Source organism: Gavialis gangeticus, unplaced genomic scaffold (genome assembly GCF_001723915.1).
Source record: "Gavialis gangeticus isolate Ggan-Ray unplaced genomic scaffold, GavGan_comp1, whole genome shotgun sequence".
NCBI classification, from domain to species: domain Eukaryota; kingdom Metazoa; phylum Chordata; order Crocodylia; family Gavialidae; genus Gavialis; species Gavialis gangeticus.
In genome coordinates this window covers 19,039,356-19,058,109 of record NW_017729001.1, presented here as the reverse complement: position 1 = coordinate 19,058,109, position 18,754 = coordinate 19,039,356, and the positions used below count along the sequence as shown (strand labels likewise).

The 18,754-nt window shown below is 41.3% G+C and overlaps 1 protein-coding gene across 15 annotated transcripts in view; it reads left to right on the top strand.

The window, feature by feature from the left end:
* Window positions 1-18,754, top strand: part of FBRSL1 (fibrosin like 1) — an 838,232-nt gene that overhangs the window by 682,772 nt on the left and 136,706 nt on the right. For 12 of the 15 annotated variants that reach the window (XM_019507018.1, XM_019507026.1, XM_019507025.1 and 9 more), the window contains one exon: window positions 888-941. The exons of the other annotated variants lie outside the window; for them this stretch is intronic. In XM_019507018.1, coding sequence (XP_019362563.1) covers window positions 888-941 — 54 coding nt within the window. The remainder of the gene's footprint in view (window positions 1-887; window positions 942-18,754) is intronic. 15 annotated transcript variants of the gene reach the window in all.

The following is an 18,754-nucleotide window of genomic DNA, read 5'->3' as shown; positions in this document are numbered from 1 at the left end:
GGGGGGGGGGGGGGCGGGGTTTAATGCATTCCTACTTACTGGCCTAAGTGGTGTTGTAAACTGATTTGGCTACAGCAGTATTTAAACCATGTTTTAGGCAAAGCTTTTTTAAACATTTGAATTCTCTGGGTATATAGGACTTATTATCCCTGTGCACACTGACTATGGGAGCACCTTCAGAATCTGGCTGTTTGAAGGTTGGCTGTTAGTGCAGGTTAAACTAGAGGCTAGCACTCCTCACCATGTTGAGCACATGTAAGTGCTGGTGTTTTGTGGATGTCTTCTTTTCCTACTTGCATAGTGCAAACCACATATGTTCACACTGTTGACTGAATAACCACAGTGGCAGTTGCTTATGTAAAAAAGTATTGTAAGGCAAGTACATTAATGTATGTTTGCTTGTTAATGTGATGTAGCAGCTGGAAGTTGAAGGAAGAGCCAGTGTCCTGGGACAAGTCGGGCTTCTTCACATCACTAGGGAGCCACTGATTGAAACCAGTGGTTTGAGAGGGCACTCTGATAGACTCAAAGCAAGCCATGGTAATGTTCATTTACTGGTGTGGAATTTAGCCATTAAGTTGCTTCCTGTACCTCCTCTTTCCTTATGTATTTTCATCTCCTGTTCCCTCATCAGCATGGGGCAAGGTTGGAGCAACAGTGCCATGCACTTACTTGTGAGGACAAAGAGGCTCATCATCCTGGGTTGGTGTAAAGCATATGAATAACTTATTCATAGTAAGATGCACTCTATTTCAGAAAAGCAGGATGGGCATGTTAAAGATTTAGAACCCCACATAAATGACAGGTTGCTCCAGCAAGGTTGCCATTTAAGAAAGGTATCTACTACTTATTTTTGATATGAATGAAACTTTTTGTTTTGTCTGTAGACCTCAACGGAACTGGAGCTGACTCGTATCAGGAGTGGCTTGATAACAAGCAAGGTATGAGATCAAGTCTCTCCAACATGGGCACTTGGGACTGATTTAGCTTGGCTCTCACAGCTGAATTGGTCTTTCTCTCCTCTCTCTTTCTCTGTCTCACTTGGTTTCTTTCTGTCTTTCTCCAAACCAGTTCACTGTTAACAGTTCCATGACTGCTGAAAGGTAACTCATTAAATTAGCTCAGGGCCTTCTTACAAGCTAGTGAGGATCCCCTTAGTTTTCCACAGCCCCCAGTTCTCCATCATTAAAGAACGAGAATGAAACACTGTGAAGCAAAATAGTTCTGTAACCAATTTAATTGTCTGGGGAAGGGGAAAAGTAATCAACTCAAACAGTCTTTTTTAGGTCATGGGAGGTGCATGCTAGTTTAACACTAGATGTTCTGAGAAGACGTTTGTCAGTATGAGCTGAAGAGGTCTCATGACTTAACGTGGGGGGGGAGGTGTATGTCCTTTCACAGTAATTTGAAAGGGAGAATCTCATCAGTAAAATTCAAAGATGGAAAAGTATATGGTGACAGAATCCAAATTCAGGTTACTGTTTCCAACTCTTTTGCTCTAAAAGAGGGTTTTATGTCCTCTTCAGAAGCTACAGTTGAAGGAGATTTGTCTGCGACTGTAGCTCTGTATTTAGTGCTGAAACCTGTAGTAATAACTATCAGGAAAAATATGTTCCCTTCAGTTCAATTTCATTTATTATGAGCTATAGCAAGGAGATAAGAGAAAATAATTATCCTAACCTGGTTATAGCCATCAGTAACAATGTCAGGGTTTTGCCCTGCTGTTGACCCAGATCATGTGACAGTAACGAAGAGCCAAGACTGCCACTTACTGAAATTCTGACTCTCCTCCATTATTGTCAAAGACAAAACGTCCAGGCACACAAGAAGGTCGTGGGTTTTGTTCGTTGTTTGGTTTAATTTTTCTAACAATGCCTCGGCTATTTGTATGTTCCTATACACAGATGATAAATGCATATTAAGCTTCAAATCAAAGATGCTGTGAAGCGCATTCCCTTGCCTGACATTCCTTATTTTCAAGTCAGCCTCTTTTCTGCTTAACTTTACACTAATCTTTCACTATTTTCTTTATTGATTGTAGTAAATACCTAATCATCTCTAAGCTTTCATTTTCAGCAGTTAGGGCCAGAAGGCTGGCATGAGAGAATTATAATCAATGACGGTTTCTTGATTAAATTAAGATTGCAAAAGAGTTTCAAAGTCCTTCAAACCATTCTAGTTCAGGACACTCCTAGTGGGCAAAAAGTGTATTCTTTGAAAGATGTCATCCAGTTTTGTTTGCTTTGCACTTCTTTGCTTTTCTAGTTTGTTTAATGTTTTGTGGGAAATAATTTCATGGTATTGTTTCAAAAAAACCCCAAAAAACAAAACCCATAAAACCAAAACCTCCTGCGGCAGCCCTTGCAGTGTGTTGTGCAGTGATTCTCAAATTTTTGTACTGAGATTCCTGTTCCAGGGTAAAGGGTAAAATGCCATGTCCCTTAATACCTGTTTACAACTGTCAGGTGCTGATGCTGTGCTATATGAAGACATTTTAGAAGGTTTGGTATGAGTATGTACAATAACTTGTAATCAGCCTTCTAACTTCCAGTTTGTTTGTGAGGCTGCAGTAGTGTTTCAGATCACAATTTGGAATAGTCTCCACAACATAAAATACCTAGCTGGCACTAGTGCCGTAATTCTGGTTGCAGCTGGATAGTTGTTTTTTTCATTTCACCCTGAAAGCAGCCATGCCTCTTAAGAGAGTGAAATCTTCAGGCCATATGAAATGTGATGACCATGACTCCATTTTATAACAGCTTGCTTGTCGCTCTGAAATTACATTATAATGAGGTTTAGTTTATATATTTTACTTCTTTCCTCATTAAAGTGCTATCCTTCAGAAGAAGCGCTTTGTGTGTAGAAATACTGCATGGTTAAAATGAAGGCAGGTTTATATGGATTTAATGTACTTGGGAGCCAAGGTTCTGCGGCTTTATAGCAGAGATGTTTTAACAAAGGACTTTATGGTAAGGGTGTGCTGTATTTTAGCCAGGCATTTGCTCAAGAGAAAATCTTGAGCAAAAAGGCCTAGCAGCCGGGAGAAACTATGAAGGAAAGAGCTTCCTCCAGATTTGAAGCTTGGTCTTGATGGATATTAAATCCATTATTCTTTAACAGTCCCTGAATTATTTCTTCTGTTGTCTCAGAGATGATATGACATTGTTGCACTTCAGAATTGTGCTGTAATGCTTGGAAAGCTGTTTCCTGAGTTGAGTGGGACTCTCATTTAATGCCAGAAGAAGTCAGGTGCCTGTGCTGTAGGTCTGTACCTTATTTGAAATGCAAATCTGCATGCATACATGTGTGAATGGTTCTCAGTGCAGAGCAGAAGAGCATCCAAAAGCTCAAGCTACATCTGTTTCCCAGAAGGGATAGCAGTTGCTCTTGCAGCATTTCATCCCTTCCATTGTTGTTCCACTATGGTGTTGACAGCTAGCCCTAAAATTGAGACTTTTCCTTCTCAGCCTTTGACTTGAGGGGAAGGTTTGGGAGTTGAGTAAGAGGACAACAAGAGTACGTGTCCTGGATCTGCCACTTCCACTGGTTAAACCAGGAGATCTTATGCCTTAACACCTGGGATTTCTCTGCCATATCAAAGATTTAAGAGCTATGTTTTCAAAGAGGTTTCTCCACAGAAGCTTACTGATGTAAAAAAACAAACAAACAAAAAAAACAACTTCCAAAACATTAAACAGAGGAAAGCATGTGAGCAGGAAGAGTGTTGTCCAGAGGAGTAAGCCCATATATTTGCAACAGTGCATAAGGTGACCTGATCAGTGCCTAGGGTGGGACTTTAGAGTTCTCTGTGTAACATGATGCAGCACCTTTTGGCCATGGAGGACAGCAGTGGGATGAAATGAGTGCAAAGGCTGTCTGTTCATTTCCTTGTCAGTGCAGGGTTATCCATGCTATGTATTGCTTCATGACTTGTCTAGTCTAGCTCTGCATGAATAAGCTCCTGCAACTTTACACTGGAGACCAGGCTACAACCTTGTATGTTGCTCACTGCTTGCTGGTTAACTTGCCAGTGCATATATCCCAGGGCCATGGTAACTGTCTGCTGAGCACTGAACTTGTGCTACCTACTCATGCCAGGTAGGTTATCCAGACAGCCATTAGATGGGTATGATATGGGGTTGCTACTGAACCAGGCCAGGTCTGTAACAGTGACCTTCAACTGAAGACGTCTAATTCCATTATCAGTCCCCTGAGCCCCATGGATATCATCTTTTATTAGAGTCTGGATGTAGCCATGGACCTTGTTTGTGTGCTAACAATAAACGTAGCATTAATACATAATTTGGCTGCTTTTTAATTTAGCCCAGCTTTATCCCCTGAACTCTCTTGACAACAAGTGTGCATTGGTTGTATAAGGACAGTGTACACAAGGGGACTATGCAGTAACTAGAGGGACTTGGAAAACCGTTTGTGAGCTGTCGTGCCGGTGGTAAGCAGAGAAGAAGTGTTATTTGTGCAGCATTTAATTTAAATAGGTCACTTGTTCTTATGGGCGGAAAGGGATATAAATGAGCCTTTTTACTGGTTCTGGAGTTCTGTTTAACGGCCTTGAGCTACCCTCCTCCATTTTCCAAGGCATGTGCTAAGCAAAGCCTCCTATTAGATAGCAGGGCTAATGAGATCACCAAAGAAACAACATCACCTTTGTTGCAGAAATTCGTAATAATAATTGTAAAATAGGGCTAGAATGAACTTCGGAAAGTCATCTAGTCCAACCCCTTGCTCAGGGAAGGAATATCTGTCTAAACTATCCCAGACAAACGTATGGCTAATCATCACTTAAAACCTTCTCATGACAGATTTCACAACCTCTCTAGGTAATCTGTTCCAATAGTAAACCACCCTTATATAGTAGTTTTAAAGGTTGGGCAACAGGAAAAACTTTCTATCTCCCTTACTGCCTTTTAAACATACTGCCTCTCTGTAACAATTACTTATATATGTGAAGACTGCCACTCAGTATTCTCTTCCCCAGACTAAATAATTCCAGTTCTTCCAACCTGTCCTCATGTCATGTTTTGTAGACTTTTCCAAATAATTTGGAAAAAATTAACTAGTTTCTGCTTTTTCTATCTCTTGCTGGTAAGATTCATGATGTGCTAACGTTTTAAAATGGCTAAGATTCAACAGCTTTGCATCAGAGAAATATTTCAGTGAAACAGGAATGGTTTATGAAATCATATAGCTTTCATGGTTTGCCCATGAAAACAGTTTGCCCCATAGTTTGTTTTTACTTTAAAATTTTTGAAATTTTGTTTCAAAATACATTTTCTTTTTGAAATTATTTTTACTGTCATTTTTTAAGTTTACATTATTTTATTACTTCACAGTATGAAGTAATATCTAGTTTGTATTTGTTACTTTTTGAAAAAATTACTAGGAGTAACTACTAAGTACATATGGAAGCATCATCTCTTATTTTCTAGGTGAAGTTGTCTCTTTCTGTGTTGAACGTTGAAATTACTTGCAGAGAAGAAATCCAAAGTTTTGATCAGTTATTTGGTAGCATTGGCTTTAGTAACTGGCACAGCCTTTGTCAAGTGAATAAGGTCCTACTGTTGTATGCGAGTGGATTTTATTACGAGCTTCTGCAGTTAATGGACTTCACTAGCATCTATTGATAATATGTGTTCAAATATAAATCCATAAAGACTTTTGGCCTCATTTAAAGGAAGCAGGTGGTGGCTATAGCACAGCGTAAGCAACATGGATCTCAGCAGTGGGAGAGGAGAGAGGTTCTACAGCTGTGTTAGAAACATCCATGCACACCCAATTCTATCTATGATATTTATGAGTGTTTAACTTTAATTATTATTTATTTGTATTGCACTAGCATCTAGGTGGGGGACTCTAATTTGCTTGGTGTTTTATACAAGCACAGAACAAAAAAACACCAAAACAACCCAAAGAGCTTCATCTTTCTCTCACCCATATTACTTACACGCATGTACACACTTATAGTTGTGTGTGTGTGTATAATAAGCCCGTGGCTTTGTAATTTGGTAATAGTGTCTGGAAGGAGTCCAAGTTGTTGTAAATATGAACTTTTGTCAATATTCCCCAAGCTTCTTTGGACTCTGGGGTGGGCTTTATTAGCTGAAGGTCACGCCATTGTGTTGTCTCCCTCTCCGGAGACCTCCAATACCTTTCTGAAAGGACAGCCCGTTATCCTGGGGCTTAGAAGGCAGCTTTCTCTTCAGTGCCACTGAAGCTGATAAGCTTAAGGGGCATATTTCATTCCCCCACTGCTGCCTTCAGGAGACAAATCATGTTTATTGTTCCTGATTAATTCTAGTTGAACAAAAAAATAAAATAAAATGAGGTGCACGCACGCACACAAATGCATGGACACAAAGGAATTACAGATTTTAGACCAGCCTTCTGTTGAGGTGTTGACTCGACACAGGGATTGCAACAAGCAGTGTCTGTTGCCACCTCTTTGTTATCTTTCAGTGGTGCTTCTGAAGATGAATTTAGTGACATGAAAGGATCCCAGGTTCTGATCAGTTTAAAGAAGAAAGGATGGTGGGAAGAACAGGAGAAATATTGGCATGAGCATTGAGGTTGGAATTGATTTGTAACAATTAAACATTAAGATCCAGGGACAGTTGGGCCACTTGCTGCAAGAATGGCTTTCCATTACGTGGAAAAGATGAATGGCCCAAGGGTAGAGAACGGCAAGGATTTTACTCTGTGCCACTTGAAAAGAATCATGAAAACATACTGTATGTTGCTTCTGTGTTTTACAGCCCCCTTCATCACAGTTAAAAACCTTTCCTTAGGAAGAGCATGCAGGAACATAGGCAGATTGAAATGCATTTGTTTATTTTCCTCCCTTTACCCCTTCCTTTTTCTTCTCTTTTTTTTAGCTTGGTTTTAGAATGATCTGGAAATGTCCTGTCAATTTTTTTTTTTTTTTCAGGTCACTGGTGTTTCAGTATAAATATTTCCCATGTGTGGTTCCCAGTTCCTTACCGGCTTTACTGAAATTGAGAACATGGCACATTTTTAGAAATCTGATAATTAGCACAGTGTCTAATTAAGCAAGACCAGAAGTTGTTAAAGGTAGTGAAATAGCATGATTTACTATGTAGGGCATAACCCATGAGTCGGGAGACCTGGGTTCTCTTTCTACTTCTGCCACTGGCTTGGTGGGTGACCAAGGACAAGAGATCTGTGAGATCTCTGGATGATAAAGCCTAAAGATGAAATGAGGGCTATTTATCAGCCTGAAGAAGCAGGTGCAGATGGACAGTGGCATTGCATGCAGTTCTGAGGGATGATCTGAAGCATAGCAGGGACGCTTGACCGAGCCTTGAGACTGTCTTCCCAGTACAGGAGGAGAAGGGAGAGGTACCCAACATACGTTTGACCTTTATCACAAGGTCCTTGGCACAGACTTCCCAAAGCAGCTTGTCTCAGGTTACAAAAAATGGCTGATTGTGGGTCCCTGGCTTGAGATCTCTTAAAGAACCTTTACAGTGCTGAGTACTCAAACTCTCTCAGCCTGGCCCCTGGCTCATATCAGCGCTCTCTAACACTCTTCACCTAATGCTTTAGACAGGGCAAGCTCTCCCTACTGCAGTGGCAGTAGGGAGAAAGCTGCAGATCTCAAGCAGATGAGAGTTAGCTTAGATCTGCAGCCTGTAGGAATTGAAGGCCAGGCCTGGTCCATGGAGGTGACCCCTCCTATATCATTTAAAACTGTTGCTTTACTAGGTAACCAGGATCAGGAAAGTCCAGGTAGGAGGCAGAGATCCACTTCTATTTGCTGAATTGTAACCCAGGCACTCACTGTGTTTTCTGATGGGCTTTGTGATTTCTTTCTCTCCTCTTCTGTTTTGAATGGTGAGAATGAAAAATAAAGGTTGGGAGGAGATCTCAAGTGGCTGAAAGGTGTTGGCTGCGGTTGCTAGGCTAGCTTGAATAATTCTTTGTTTTACAAGCTCTGTAAATTTATCAGTTGTTTAAAAAAATGTATGAAGCTGGCTAATGTATTAAGCAGGAAATTGTTAGGCAAATTGCAGTTGCTCTGATGTAAAGGATTTTAGCTTAGATTTCAGAAACTCCAAATGGCTGTATTGCTGTTGTTGCAATAACTTGAGAGTTCAGAAAGAGGTAGGTGGCTGTCTCATGCTGCTAACTGAGCAACATGGCTCCAAGAGGGTAGTGAGACTTTTTGGAGATCTCCCCATTGCCTTCACAGCAAAGCTACCTGGTTTTGCAGAATCACTTCGTCCAGCATGGCCACTGTACACAGGAGACTACATAATTCTAAAGAAAAATAAATTCACCAGTGTTTGTTCCCTTGAATCCCTGATTCCATTTGCCTTTGAACCATTTTTAAACGCAATTTGTGCCTTTAGGTTGCTACTAACTTGGTTTCCCTGGCTAAAAACCTAGAGATACAGCAATGTTCTAAACCATTTTACAAAACTCTGTTCATGCCTTACCACGTTTAACCATGGATCTTGCTAATTTGGCAGTGGTATGAGAGTAGACAAAAGGCCTAATAGTAGAGGCTGTAAAGGAATAAAGTTATTGGTCATTGAGGGAGAGCAGAAGCCATTTCCATAATACTTTCTTAAACTAGCATATATCAGGAGTTTCAGCCAACTAAACACCATTAGAAGTTCCATCTTAAAATGGACACAGTAACATGAAATGGCAGTTCAGGCCTCTAATACTATTTTAACAACCCCTGGTGAATCTGTTGTCCTTGTTTAGTTTTGATTCAGGGATTGGGTTTAACTTGTCACTCCCAACAAAATCTGCTGCAGTTAATTTTTATATGGCAGTTTCCCCAGTGCCACAAAATCCTTTCAAGAGAGAAACAGATCACAGAAAAAGCTGTACAAAGCTGGCTACATCAAAGAACCCTGAAGTTGAAAATATGGATATTGCAGCAGACTGGCTGTGGTGAATGTAGTAAGTAGGGCTGTGTAAAGCTTCGGCTGATGATCGGTTTGGCAGCCGAATCTCCGAATCAAATCAGGAGACCCTTTAACTTCTCCAAATTGAATTGGAACCTTCCAAATACTTCTGGTCCACCTCCAGGTCTGCTGCCAAGCACGCGAGGGATCTCCCCGCGCTCCTGTGGGACACTCTATGCGCCCCAGCATTGCAGCATTCACGAGCTATGCCTGGTACCTCAGGGTACACAGAAGAAACATTTAAAGCTGTGTCTATGTCTGAATCGCTGATTCACTGAATCAGCATCGAATCTTCAGACTCGGATTCAGCCAGATTGAATCAGGACAGTGATCTGAATCAACGAATTGAATTGCTGTCCCCCAAATTGGGCCGAATCCAAATCGAATACAGCCTGTTTCACACACCCCTAGTAGTAAGTAGAGGAAGAATTCAGAGTCAGTCACAGGCTGAAAGCTTGTTGGTGTGGTAAAGATAAGTACAGAGTAGCTAGCATTTTAATTCACATCCTTGTTCCTGCATGCCAGCTGCCCATATTAGACATACCTGACACTGAGTAAGATATGAAGTAGTTTATTTTCAAAGGTAGCTGTTCTCTGACTTTTCTGTTTACACGAGCCTTGAAGATTATGATGTGAGATCTGGCAAAATGGAGTGGTTCAGAGGAAGATAGAAATTCCAGATTAATGACTTGATTTTATCAATGGTGGTCCAAATCACGGGTTATGTTTACAGCGGTGTAAATTATAGGGTCCAAGAAAGTCTAAATTGGTAAAAACTAATTAATGTGAGGGGCTTGAAAAGTACGACAGAAGAAGCAACTAGAAGCCCAAGGTAGAAAGGCTTATGGACATGTTTACCTGCGCCCCATTACGCTACATTGGGCCTTTCAGTATGTAATTCAAGAGCCTTATCTGGCTCATTTAAAAGCTAATGGAAAACTTGTGAAGAAGTCAGTGGCAGATTCATTGACTCAGTGGTGCAGTATCAAGGCCTACACTGATTTAGAATCAGATTCAGTTGCACATATCTGCTAACTTTAATGCCTCCTCCCACTGAATTCAGTCCCAGGACTTTTGTGGTGAGTGAAAAGTAACGTCAACTTAGTGAAGGCATTCTCATAGTTTTTCTTAAAAAGAGATTCTCACACAGCCCAATTAAGTACCATTTGGGTACCCAATCTAGTGTCAATTGGACCAGACCCAAGAATGTGTGTAGAGCTTTCTGAGCATGGAAGAGAGTACTTCCTTTTTTCCCTGAATTTTGCCTACAAGCATGGCTGGACTTTGACCTTTACACTTTGGGGGAATTAATACTGCTGTATGCTGCCTAAAGGTTATGGCACTAACCATATTTAAGTCAGCATGCAAAGCTCCATTGCCTTTCTCCACCCCTAGTTTTAGGGGAATCTCCCAGAGCAATCTCTCCCTGTTCTTCAGTCTCCTGTATCACTGAAAGCATTTTAGCTTGAAATATGAAGTTCCATTTCCCTTATTAAAATTAAGACCCACTTTCTTACAAGGCAAAGTCATAATAAAGAGTGAAATTGGATCTATAACTTCATGAAAAGCAAGAGGATTTAAAAAAAAACCGTCATGCATGGTAATACTATGCATTGTTCTCTTTCTGTGTTCTTTTGTATTGCTTAAGTCCTTGTGAACAAAGGATGCGTAACTAGAATTGTAAAAATAATCCAAGCATTTAAATCAAAACTCAAAAGGCCCTTGGGAATCGCATGCAAAGGTGCATCTATGAAATAGTGCTTTATGAATTATCTAAACAGACTTAAACATCCTAGTCCCACTGAAGTCAAGGGAATCGTTGCCACTGATTATAACAAGGCTGGGTTTCCATACTTGGTGTTTTGAGGGTTTGTCCCCCCTAAACAGGGTTGCTTGTCAAACTTTGAATATTTGACAACTCCTTGCTTACAAAAATGAGGGTTATTTTCTACTTGATTGGACTTCTACGTCCTGATGTAAAGTGACCTCATGTGATCCACACTAAGATCAATTGTCAATTTAAAAAAATAAGAATAATAATTTGGACATGGTAACTTCAGCAGCAAGAGCTGCTGAACACAGTACACCGTGCAGAGCTTAAAATAACTGGGGAAAAGGTTTCAGACTGGGATTTAGCCATGATATCTCTAATTATTTGAAGAATGAAATTGGTGCAGTCACGTGTCCGTTCTGCAAATTAGGTCACATAGCTCAGTCACTCTAGTTAGAATAAGGGCAGGGACCTTGCTGTAACAGGGTTTGAATGTGAGTTTGACTTAAGACTGTAGTCTAAGCTAGCAGCCGTATGAACATGGGGACTAACATGGTTGGTCCAGTTGGTTTTAAGAGTGGTAAGTCTCTCTCCTTCCTTTGGGAATCTGCAGTAATGGAGAATTTGAAAGGGAAGAGCTAGTGTAGACAAAGCCTTGGAAAGACTGTTCATGTATAAGTCATTTAGTCACAGCCCTTGGAAGACCAGGGATTTCATGAGTGAAGTGTATTAGTATTAAATACTAATGCAATGGATTCTAATCTCTGCTTATGCTTATATCGATCCAAAATACCCTTGCAGAAATCAATAAATTGACTTCAGTGGAGCCACATTCACTGGCTTATTATACCAGTGTAACCAGGATCAAACACTAGGACAGATGTCTCTAGTTAGTAGCAGTAATCAGATGGGAAATGTGGAAAAGGGCACCGTGGGTATTATGTGAAAGTTTGTGCTTTTTGTTGCCATTCAGAGATTTGCAGTAATGTTGGCAGTGGCTGGAAGGTTGTTTTTAACTTCTCAGAGTGGTTCCATACATCATGGCAATGGAAACTGAACTGAGCTTTAGTGTTTTTGAAGAGAGAACAGACAGATCCAACAAGTGTATCAAAGGGTTAACAGATCAGTGGGAGAACTTGGCTTAAAATGAATTAAAAGGCAGGCATTCCAAAGAAACTCTTTGCAGTGAATAATGGGCACCCCTTCAAAAGGATGATTAGAAAATTTCAGAAAGGTAAATGGTTAATTTTTATCTAAACTCCTCTCTCTTCCTGGCACCCCAAACAGACAGGGTGGTGGTAGGGGGAGGAGAGGGACACTTGGGAGTTTCCTACTAAAGCTGTCCTGAGGGCTTTCATTAATGAGCTGTCTCCTTCTGTCCAGCACAAAAAGAAAAACAAAAGGGGTAGAGACCTTCCTTTGTCCCCGTGCAATTTTAATCTGATTCACTCTTTCTTAATCATCTCGGAGGATTATAAAAACAAAACCTCTGAAATTTTGGTTCTTACTGCTTTTTTTTTCCCAAACATCATTTGTTCGTTTATCATGCTGCATTTCTTCACCAGTGAATCAGCTGTCTTTTCTATATTTTCTATATAACAAAAGTCAGGAAGGAAGGGAGGAGTGAGGAGAAGGACGGGGGGGAAAGAGTGGAGGTTTCTTTGATTTGTTCAACAGCACAAGTGTTCCTTGGCCTTTTATGCTAAGGAGTGGATGTAGCTCTTGAACAAATTGGCCCTACTTGTTTGCTGGCTAAGGCCATCTTGTTATCCAGCCAGCTGTGTTTTGATCTTGGAGGGCCGTTTGAAGATTAAATTGAGACATCTTTTGTTATTATTAAGTGCAGTAATTAAATCAGCTCAGTGTTATTTAAGTGTGGAAAATGTTGCTTTGCTGGCCCATGGGCGCCTGAAGTTGCCATCAGACAGCTGTGTTGCTTCCAGTGCTGATGATGAAGAGGTAGGCAGAAAAGAGCCCAAGTGCTCTCCAAATAATTTTCACCTCTTTCTGGATTAATCCCCCCCTCCCCTCCTTTTGTCCCCCACCTTTTCATATATGGTGTGTCCTGTCCCCCCACCATCTCTACACACTTCACCAAGAACAAGGGTTTGAAAGGGAATTGGAAAAGAGGAAGAGAGGAGCGGTGTTGAAATTGAGCGTGGGAAGTGTGTAGGAGGGTGACTGAGCTATCCAAATGAGCAGCTGCTTCTCCAAAGGGAAACATTTGTCGTCTGAGCTTGCAGGTTCTTGTCTCAGTGAATAACATAAGGGCTTAGGTAGCCTGAAGGATACAGCATATGAACTACATTGCATGGCAGTTTCCCCTGCTGGTCCCTCCCCATTGTACATGTTCTGCTGGTCAAGCAGCATGGGGTTAAGAAACTTGTTTCCATCTGTCTAATTGATTGTAACAGGATTTGGTGAAGTGGTATCACCTGTGAGATCTGAGGCCTAATGCATCCTGGAGTTGTTACATCAGGTGACTGGATAGTGGGAGGATGCAAGGAAGTTGCTTGTATATAACCTCCCCTGCCTTCTGTTGACTGAACAGACTGCTGCAAAATTCACTGAAGGTGAGGATCCCTGTTCAGAGCTCAGGAAAAAGAAGCCTCATGAAAAAATGAGATCCTCAGTGGGGAAATAATTCTTTAGATGTTGAGTGCATTTACATGCTGGGTCAAGCTGGGATGCAGGCTTGCTTTTTCACTACCAGTCGGGATGATCACTTGAGTGTAACTTAGTATATTCTTACCCTACCTCCTAGAAACCTCTTTCCCCTCCTAAACTTGTATGAATGTACCACTGCGCTTGTGGTTACCAACCATGGTGAAATTCAGTGACTCTAGCTTTTTAATATGAAAGCAGCAGGCTCGACGAACAAGATCACCCAAGGCATATTTCAGCTGCAGCGTTGACTGCCAACACAGAATTGTACACTCCCTCAAGAATACACTCCACCCTCGCTAGAAAGCTGTCTTGTTAGTCTGTCCTCCCAGATACAACTGGCTCTCAGGCTTCTATCTGCAGTAATTGTTCAGCAGCCTCTATTTGCATCTCTTTGTATGCTTTGTGTTTTATAGGGTAGGGAGCAGATTTGCACTTCACTAGTATTTTTGGCAGAAGTATGGCAGATGGGTGGGGATGGGAGAAGTGGGAGTCTGATAAATCTGTTTTCCTTACCTTGTTTAAAATCGCCTGTTAAAATTCAGCAGCCGCACCTCCGATCAGCCTAATGGTGTCTGCCATGTTGCGAGTACACAGTCATTAGTTGGTCCAATTCATGTACACTGAGGTAGGCGGGTGACATGAATGCAAAGGAGACAACGAGAATGGGGGGGGGGGGGGAGGGAAGCTTGATAATACAGTGACAATGAAACATACGGTAGTCACACTGGAAAACTTTCTCCTTCATTAGCAGAGATCTGTTGAGTTTCTGCTCACATTAGGGTAATTAACACAAGTACAGATTGTTGAACATCTGTGCAGTTTAACTATATGGCCGGTTCCCAGGCTTTAAACAGGGTTGTGAGGAGCCAAATGCAAAGCAGTATGAAAAGCCCACACACTATTCATTTTCCTGAAATTAGCATTTCTGGATGAAAGCTGATGTTGCACGTCGGCTATAAATTTTCTCTGGTCTATCGCCAAGTTGGCTAATGATCTGAGGTTAGTGTTTGTTAATAATTTTAAGATCTTGTTACTTTTAGTATTCTGGATGGGAAGTTTTTATCCTTTAAAAAAAGCCCCAACAAAACATATGTGGGTGTATTATATTAAATATACTTCTAATCCTTGGCAATAAAAACCCAGGAGGAACGTGGGGGGTGGCTGGCTTTTGTGTATTTTCAACGCAACTGCAATTTTAATTTTCTAGTCTTGTAGATGCCTGTGAGGCTGCACTTGTAATGTGCCATAGATAAGACTTGAATAAATAAAGCACATAAATTTCTGTGTGGAAGAGCAGTGTGTGTCTACACTTACCTTGTTTACTTATAAGCATAGCATACACAATACATACTGACATTATCTACTGATTGAAAGATAAATAAATGTATCTCTTAAATTTCTTCTGTATTGATTATTCCATAGGGCTGTTGTTTTTGCCCTGCCATTTCAGAGCTGCTTTTTTGTTGGTGCTTTAATCTGCCAATTGAGAGCATCTGGGATGCAGGAGCTGTCAAACTCTTGATTTCTATTGCCAACATCCATGAATTCTCAGCAGAGGCCCATGACTGAAATTATCTCTTTCCCCCATTATAAATTGTTATAAGGGAATGCTTGAGAGTGATCATAAGTGACTTCTTTCTAACCACATGCTTTTGATTTTTCTCTTGTCAGTACAACTTCCTAAAAATTTTTTAACATTATTTAATGTCTCTTGTTGTGTTCATGCAGCTAGGTGTGCTTATGTCTCACAAGGGTGCATGCCTCATATATAGCAGTGAATATCTGCATTGCCACAGCTGCTGTCAGTTGAAGTGCATTATTTGAGAATGGGAGGTGGACAACCTGCTCTCCATCATATGTAAAAGCATAACACATGCATCCCAGGATAGTATTCTTTACTTATACATGCACTGTCTGTCTCCAGTTGTAACTCTGCAGCTTTTTTACAGGAGTAGAAAATTAGATTTGTCTTAAGTCTCAAGGCCCTGAGTGAGCCCAAGGCTGCAATTTGTGTGCAGTGCAATTTGTATAGTAAACATATTAATATGTTTAATAAATTGGTTAGTGCAAGGTTAGGAGCACCAGATTAGTCCTGTGGTGGTGATGGTGGGCAGGTCAAAGGTTGCAGAAATAAGTTTGTAGTGTAATTCTCACAGGCTGTTTCATCTCACTTCTCCATAACAGTTTTTTTCTGCTTGGCACTAACAAGAGCAGGCTCCGCGCATTCTTAACAGGAGCAGATTGGGACCCAGTCAACCTTTGAAACCCCACTTAACTCTGCAAATGTTTTTAGCTGAAGAACAGAGGATTCAAAGCTCTTGCTGAGAGAGTTGGGCTGGACCTTTGGGGTAGCTGCTGTGATGTTGCTGAGCTCCTGTTCTCTTCTTTGTAGCCTACCATGAAAACCTGAGTTTAACTTGGCACCATTTAAAGTTCTCAGGGAAAGTGTTGCAGCTGCTGCTACCACATCCACAAGCTCTCACACGCATGGTCTACAAATGTCAAATGTCATGCCTATTTGATATAATATGTATTATCCCTGATCCCTGTGTCCAAAACAGAGAGCTACAAACAATTTGACTTTTGTGGTAGTAAGCAAGTAGGTTCAGTGTTTTCAGGATCAGGCTCTGGGAGGAAGTGTGCTTTTTTCCCCAAAAAATGTCCTTTCTCAATAAGACTTTATCTATGTAGAGAAGTGCACTCATTTCATTAAATGTGCTCCTTTTAGACCCATTTAGACAACTCGGTGTAAAAAGCTTGTATGAATACTCTTATTTCAGTTTATACCAGGGTTATGTCAGTTTAGCATATTGCAGTTTGAATTTGGATTGTGCTGATGGTTAAGCTTACTGTAAAAGAGTAAGTAATAATAACAATGTTATGTTCCATGTTAAGGCCACATTTCTGTGTATATCTGAAGAGCCTGGAGAGAATACTTGACCTTGAAAAAGAAGGTACTCACACAGTGAAGGAATAAGATTTCTTTCGCTTTAGATTTTAATAAAAGTTTCAGTGCCGTATGAACCTCCTGATGACTTGAAACTAGCCTCTTTGAAATTAAAATAAGGCATTTGCATCTGTGTAAGTAATCTGGTCCAAAATTGATTTAAATTATTCCAGTGTGTCTGTCTCATGTAGACAAAGCCTTGGATCAGTAAACGAAAAACGCTGGATGTCTTTGGAGGTTATAAATGAAGAGCAGAAGGCAGGAAGGATGGCTGAAGAAATGGGTTCTAAGGCAGGATTTGAAAGGCAAAGAAGATGGTGTTAGCCAGCTGGTACATTTTACGTGTACCTGGGCATAGGGAGAAGCATTCTAGAAATCCTGAAATTAAAGTGGAAATGCAGAAAAGGCAAGTGTGATTATATGTGATTTATAAATGTATGTTTCTAAAACTCCTGTGTGGATAATTTTCTTCACATTCAATTAGTTGATGTCTCTAAAGTGAGAGAATTAAAATATTCTTACATCTTGTGTGTCATATTCCATTATGCCCCATCTCCAAGGTCGTCATGCTGGAGAATGGGAGGGCCCTGGCTACAAGGGTTGGGGGAAAACAGACTGGTCAGTTTTTGTTGATGTATGCGTGTGCTATGTGAGGTCTTTTACAAATCAAATATGACGTGACTATGGAGGACAGCAAATTTATCTTGACTTGATAGGAGTTGGTATTAACTTGAGTTTTGGCTGCACTACATCACTGCCAGTGATGGGGCCATTCAGTCTCATGAAGATAACTCAAATACTTATTTTACTGATACCCCATATTTATATGTAAAGCTTGGCTCACCGGGTTTCCTTTCTAGGGAGTCCCAGCTCCTTCCAAGGAGAAATTCAGCCATGTTCAGGGGGGAAAATGTGGCTGTTTTTTTTGTAAAAAGCTCTTTGGTTATTTTTATTAAAGATTCAGCAAAAACCACAACCACCTATTTGAATGTGGGGGGTGGAGAATGACCTAGCATAAAAATAATGGGCTGCCCTGTCTGCATATCTTTTACCCAAATATAACAAAAAGATCCTGTGTTTCTTCTTTAATCTTTCCGGCAGAAAAATACTATCCTAAACCACTTTTTAAGAATGTTTGCCACAAAGTGGGCCCAACTGCATATTCCTGAAGAGAGAAGTAGGGCATCTAAGCTGGTGAGCTTGGATGTAGTGGAACTCTGTCGCTAGTGAAGTAGAGTGAAAAAGGTTATGCTATTTGGTTGCATCATAAAATGCAAATGTTGGGCTCAGTTACAAAGAACCTCCATGAATGACTTTAGTATAAGAGGTTCCAGTGTATGCATCACATGCTAATTATGTGAGTACACAGGATGAACTGTGAAGCCTCTACTAAGAAACCTTTGTTTTAAGGCATCATGTTAAAGTATCCCCAAAGTTTTTTTTCAGTGCAGTTTTGTTTCATCCAACTTCTGTGGGGCAATATGTTTTTCTTGTTTCCCTAGGCGGTCACTTAAGATTGGTTATATCATGTGCTTATTTAGAGTTAAATACCTAAAAGGCACTTACCAGAGCTTTTCAGTATACCACTAAAATGTATACCATTAACTTACAACAGCACTGAAACAGTCTTTTTAGTGGGAAACCCAGCCAGCTGGCCACCTGTGAAAACTCTGTTTTGTCCTTTCCTTGGCTAAGCAGCACACAGTCTTCTCCAAAATTTGTATTGGGCACATTATCTGATCCCTACAAAACCTGTTTGGAAGTATCAGCATTTTTCAGAATGGGGCATCGGGGCAAAGGTTAAATGATTCACCTGAGGCCAGTGTCAGACTTGCCCTGTACCTCGGGCCAGATCTGGACCATGTAGACTTGTCACAGGTTAGATCCATCATAGGGCACAGCATTGGCGATGCATAGGGTGTGCACGTGCACCCCCTGCAAAAAGGCACTACTGGCAGCACCTGTCGGCGGTTGTCACTCCCCCCCGCCACTGACAGGACTGTGGCTGCCTGCAGGAGCTCACCGCTTGCTGTTGCCATGCTCCCTCTGCCAACAGTGCCACCATCACCACCTGAGGGAGCTCACAGTGCCCCTCCAGCCTCCAGGGGTGCACGGCATTCATGGGTGGCTGTGATGGGACTAGTGAGGCAAGCAGGGTCATTGACATTGTGACCAGAGGAGCTGGCAAGGTTGGCGGTAACTGCAGCAGGACCGAGGGGCTGGCAGAATCAGTGGCAGCAGTTAGGCAAGTGACTGAAGGGCAGGCAGGGCTGTGTGTGCACAGTCCTTGCTTGGCTGTATGTGCACAGCCCTTATTCAGCCTCCTGCCAAGGATGGCCTCAACCGGATGGCCTCAACCAGAAGCCAGGGGCCCCAGATTCTGAAGCAGGCCACACCTCTCCTAGTCACACACCC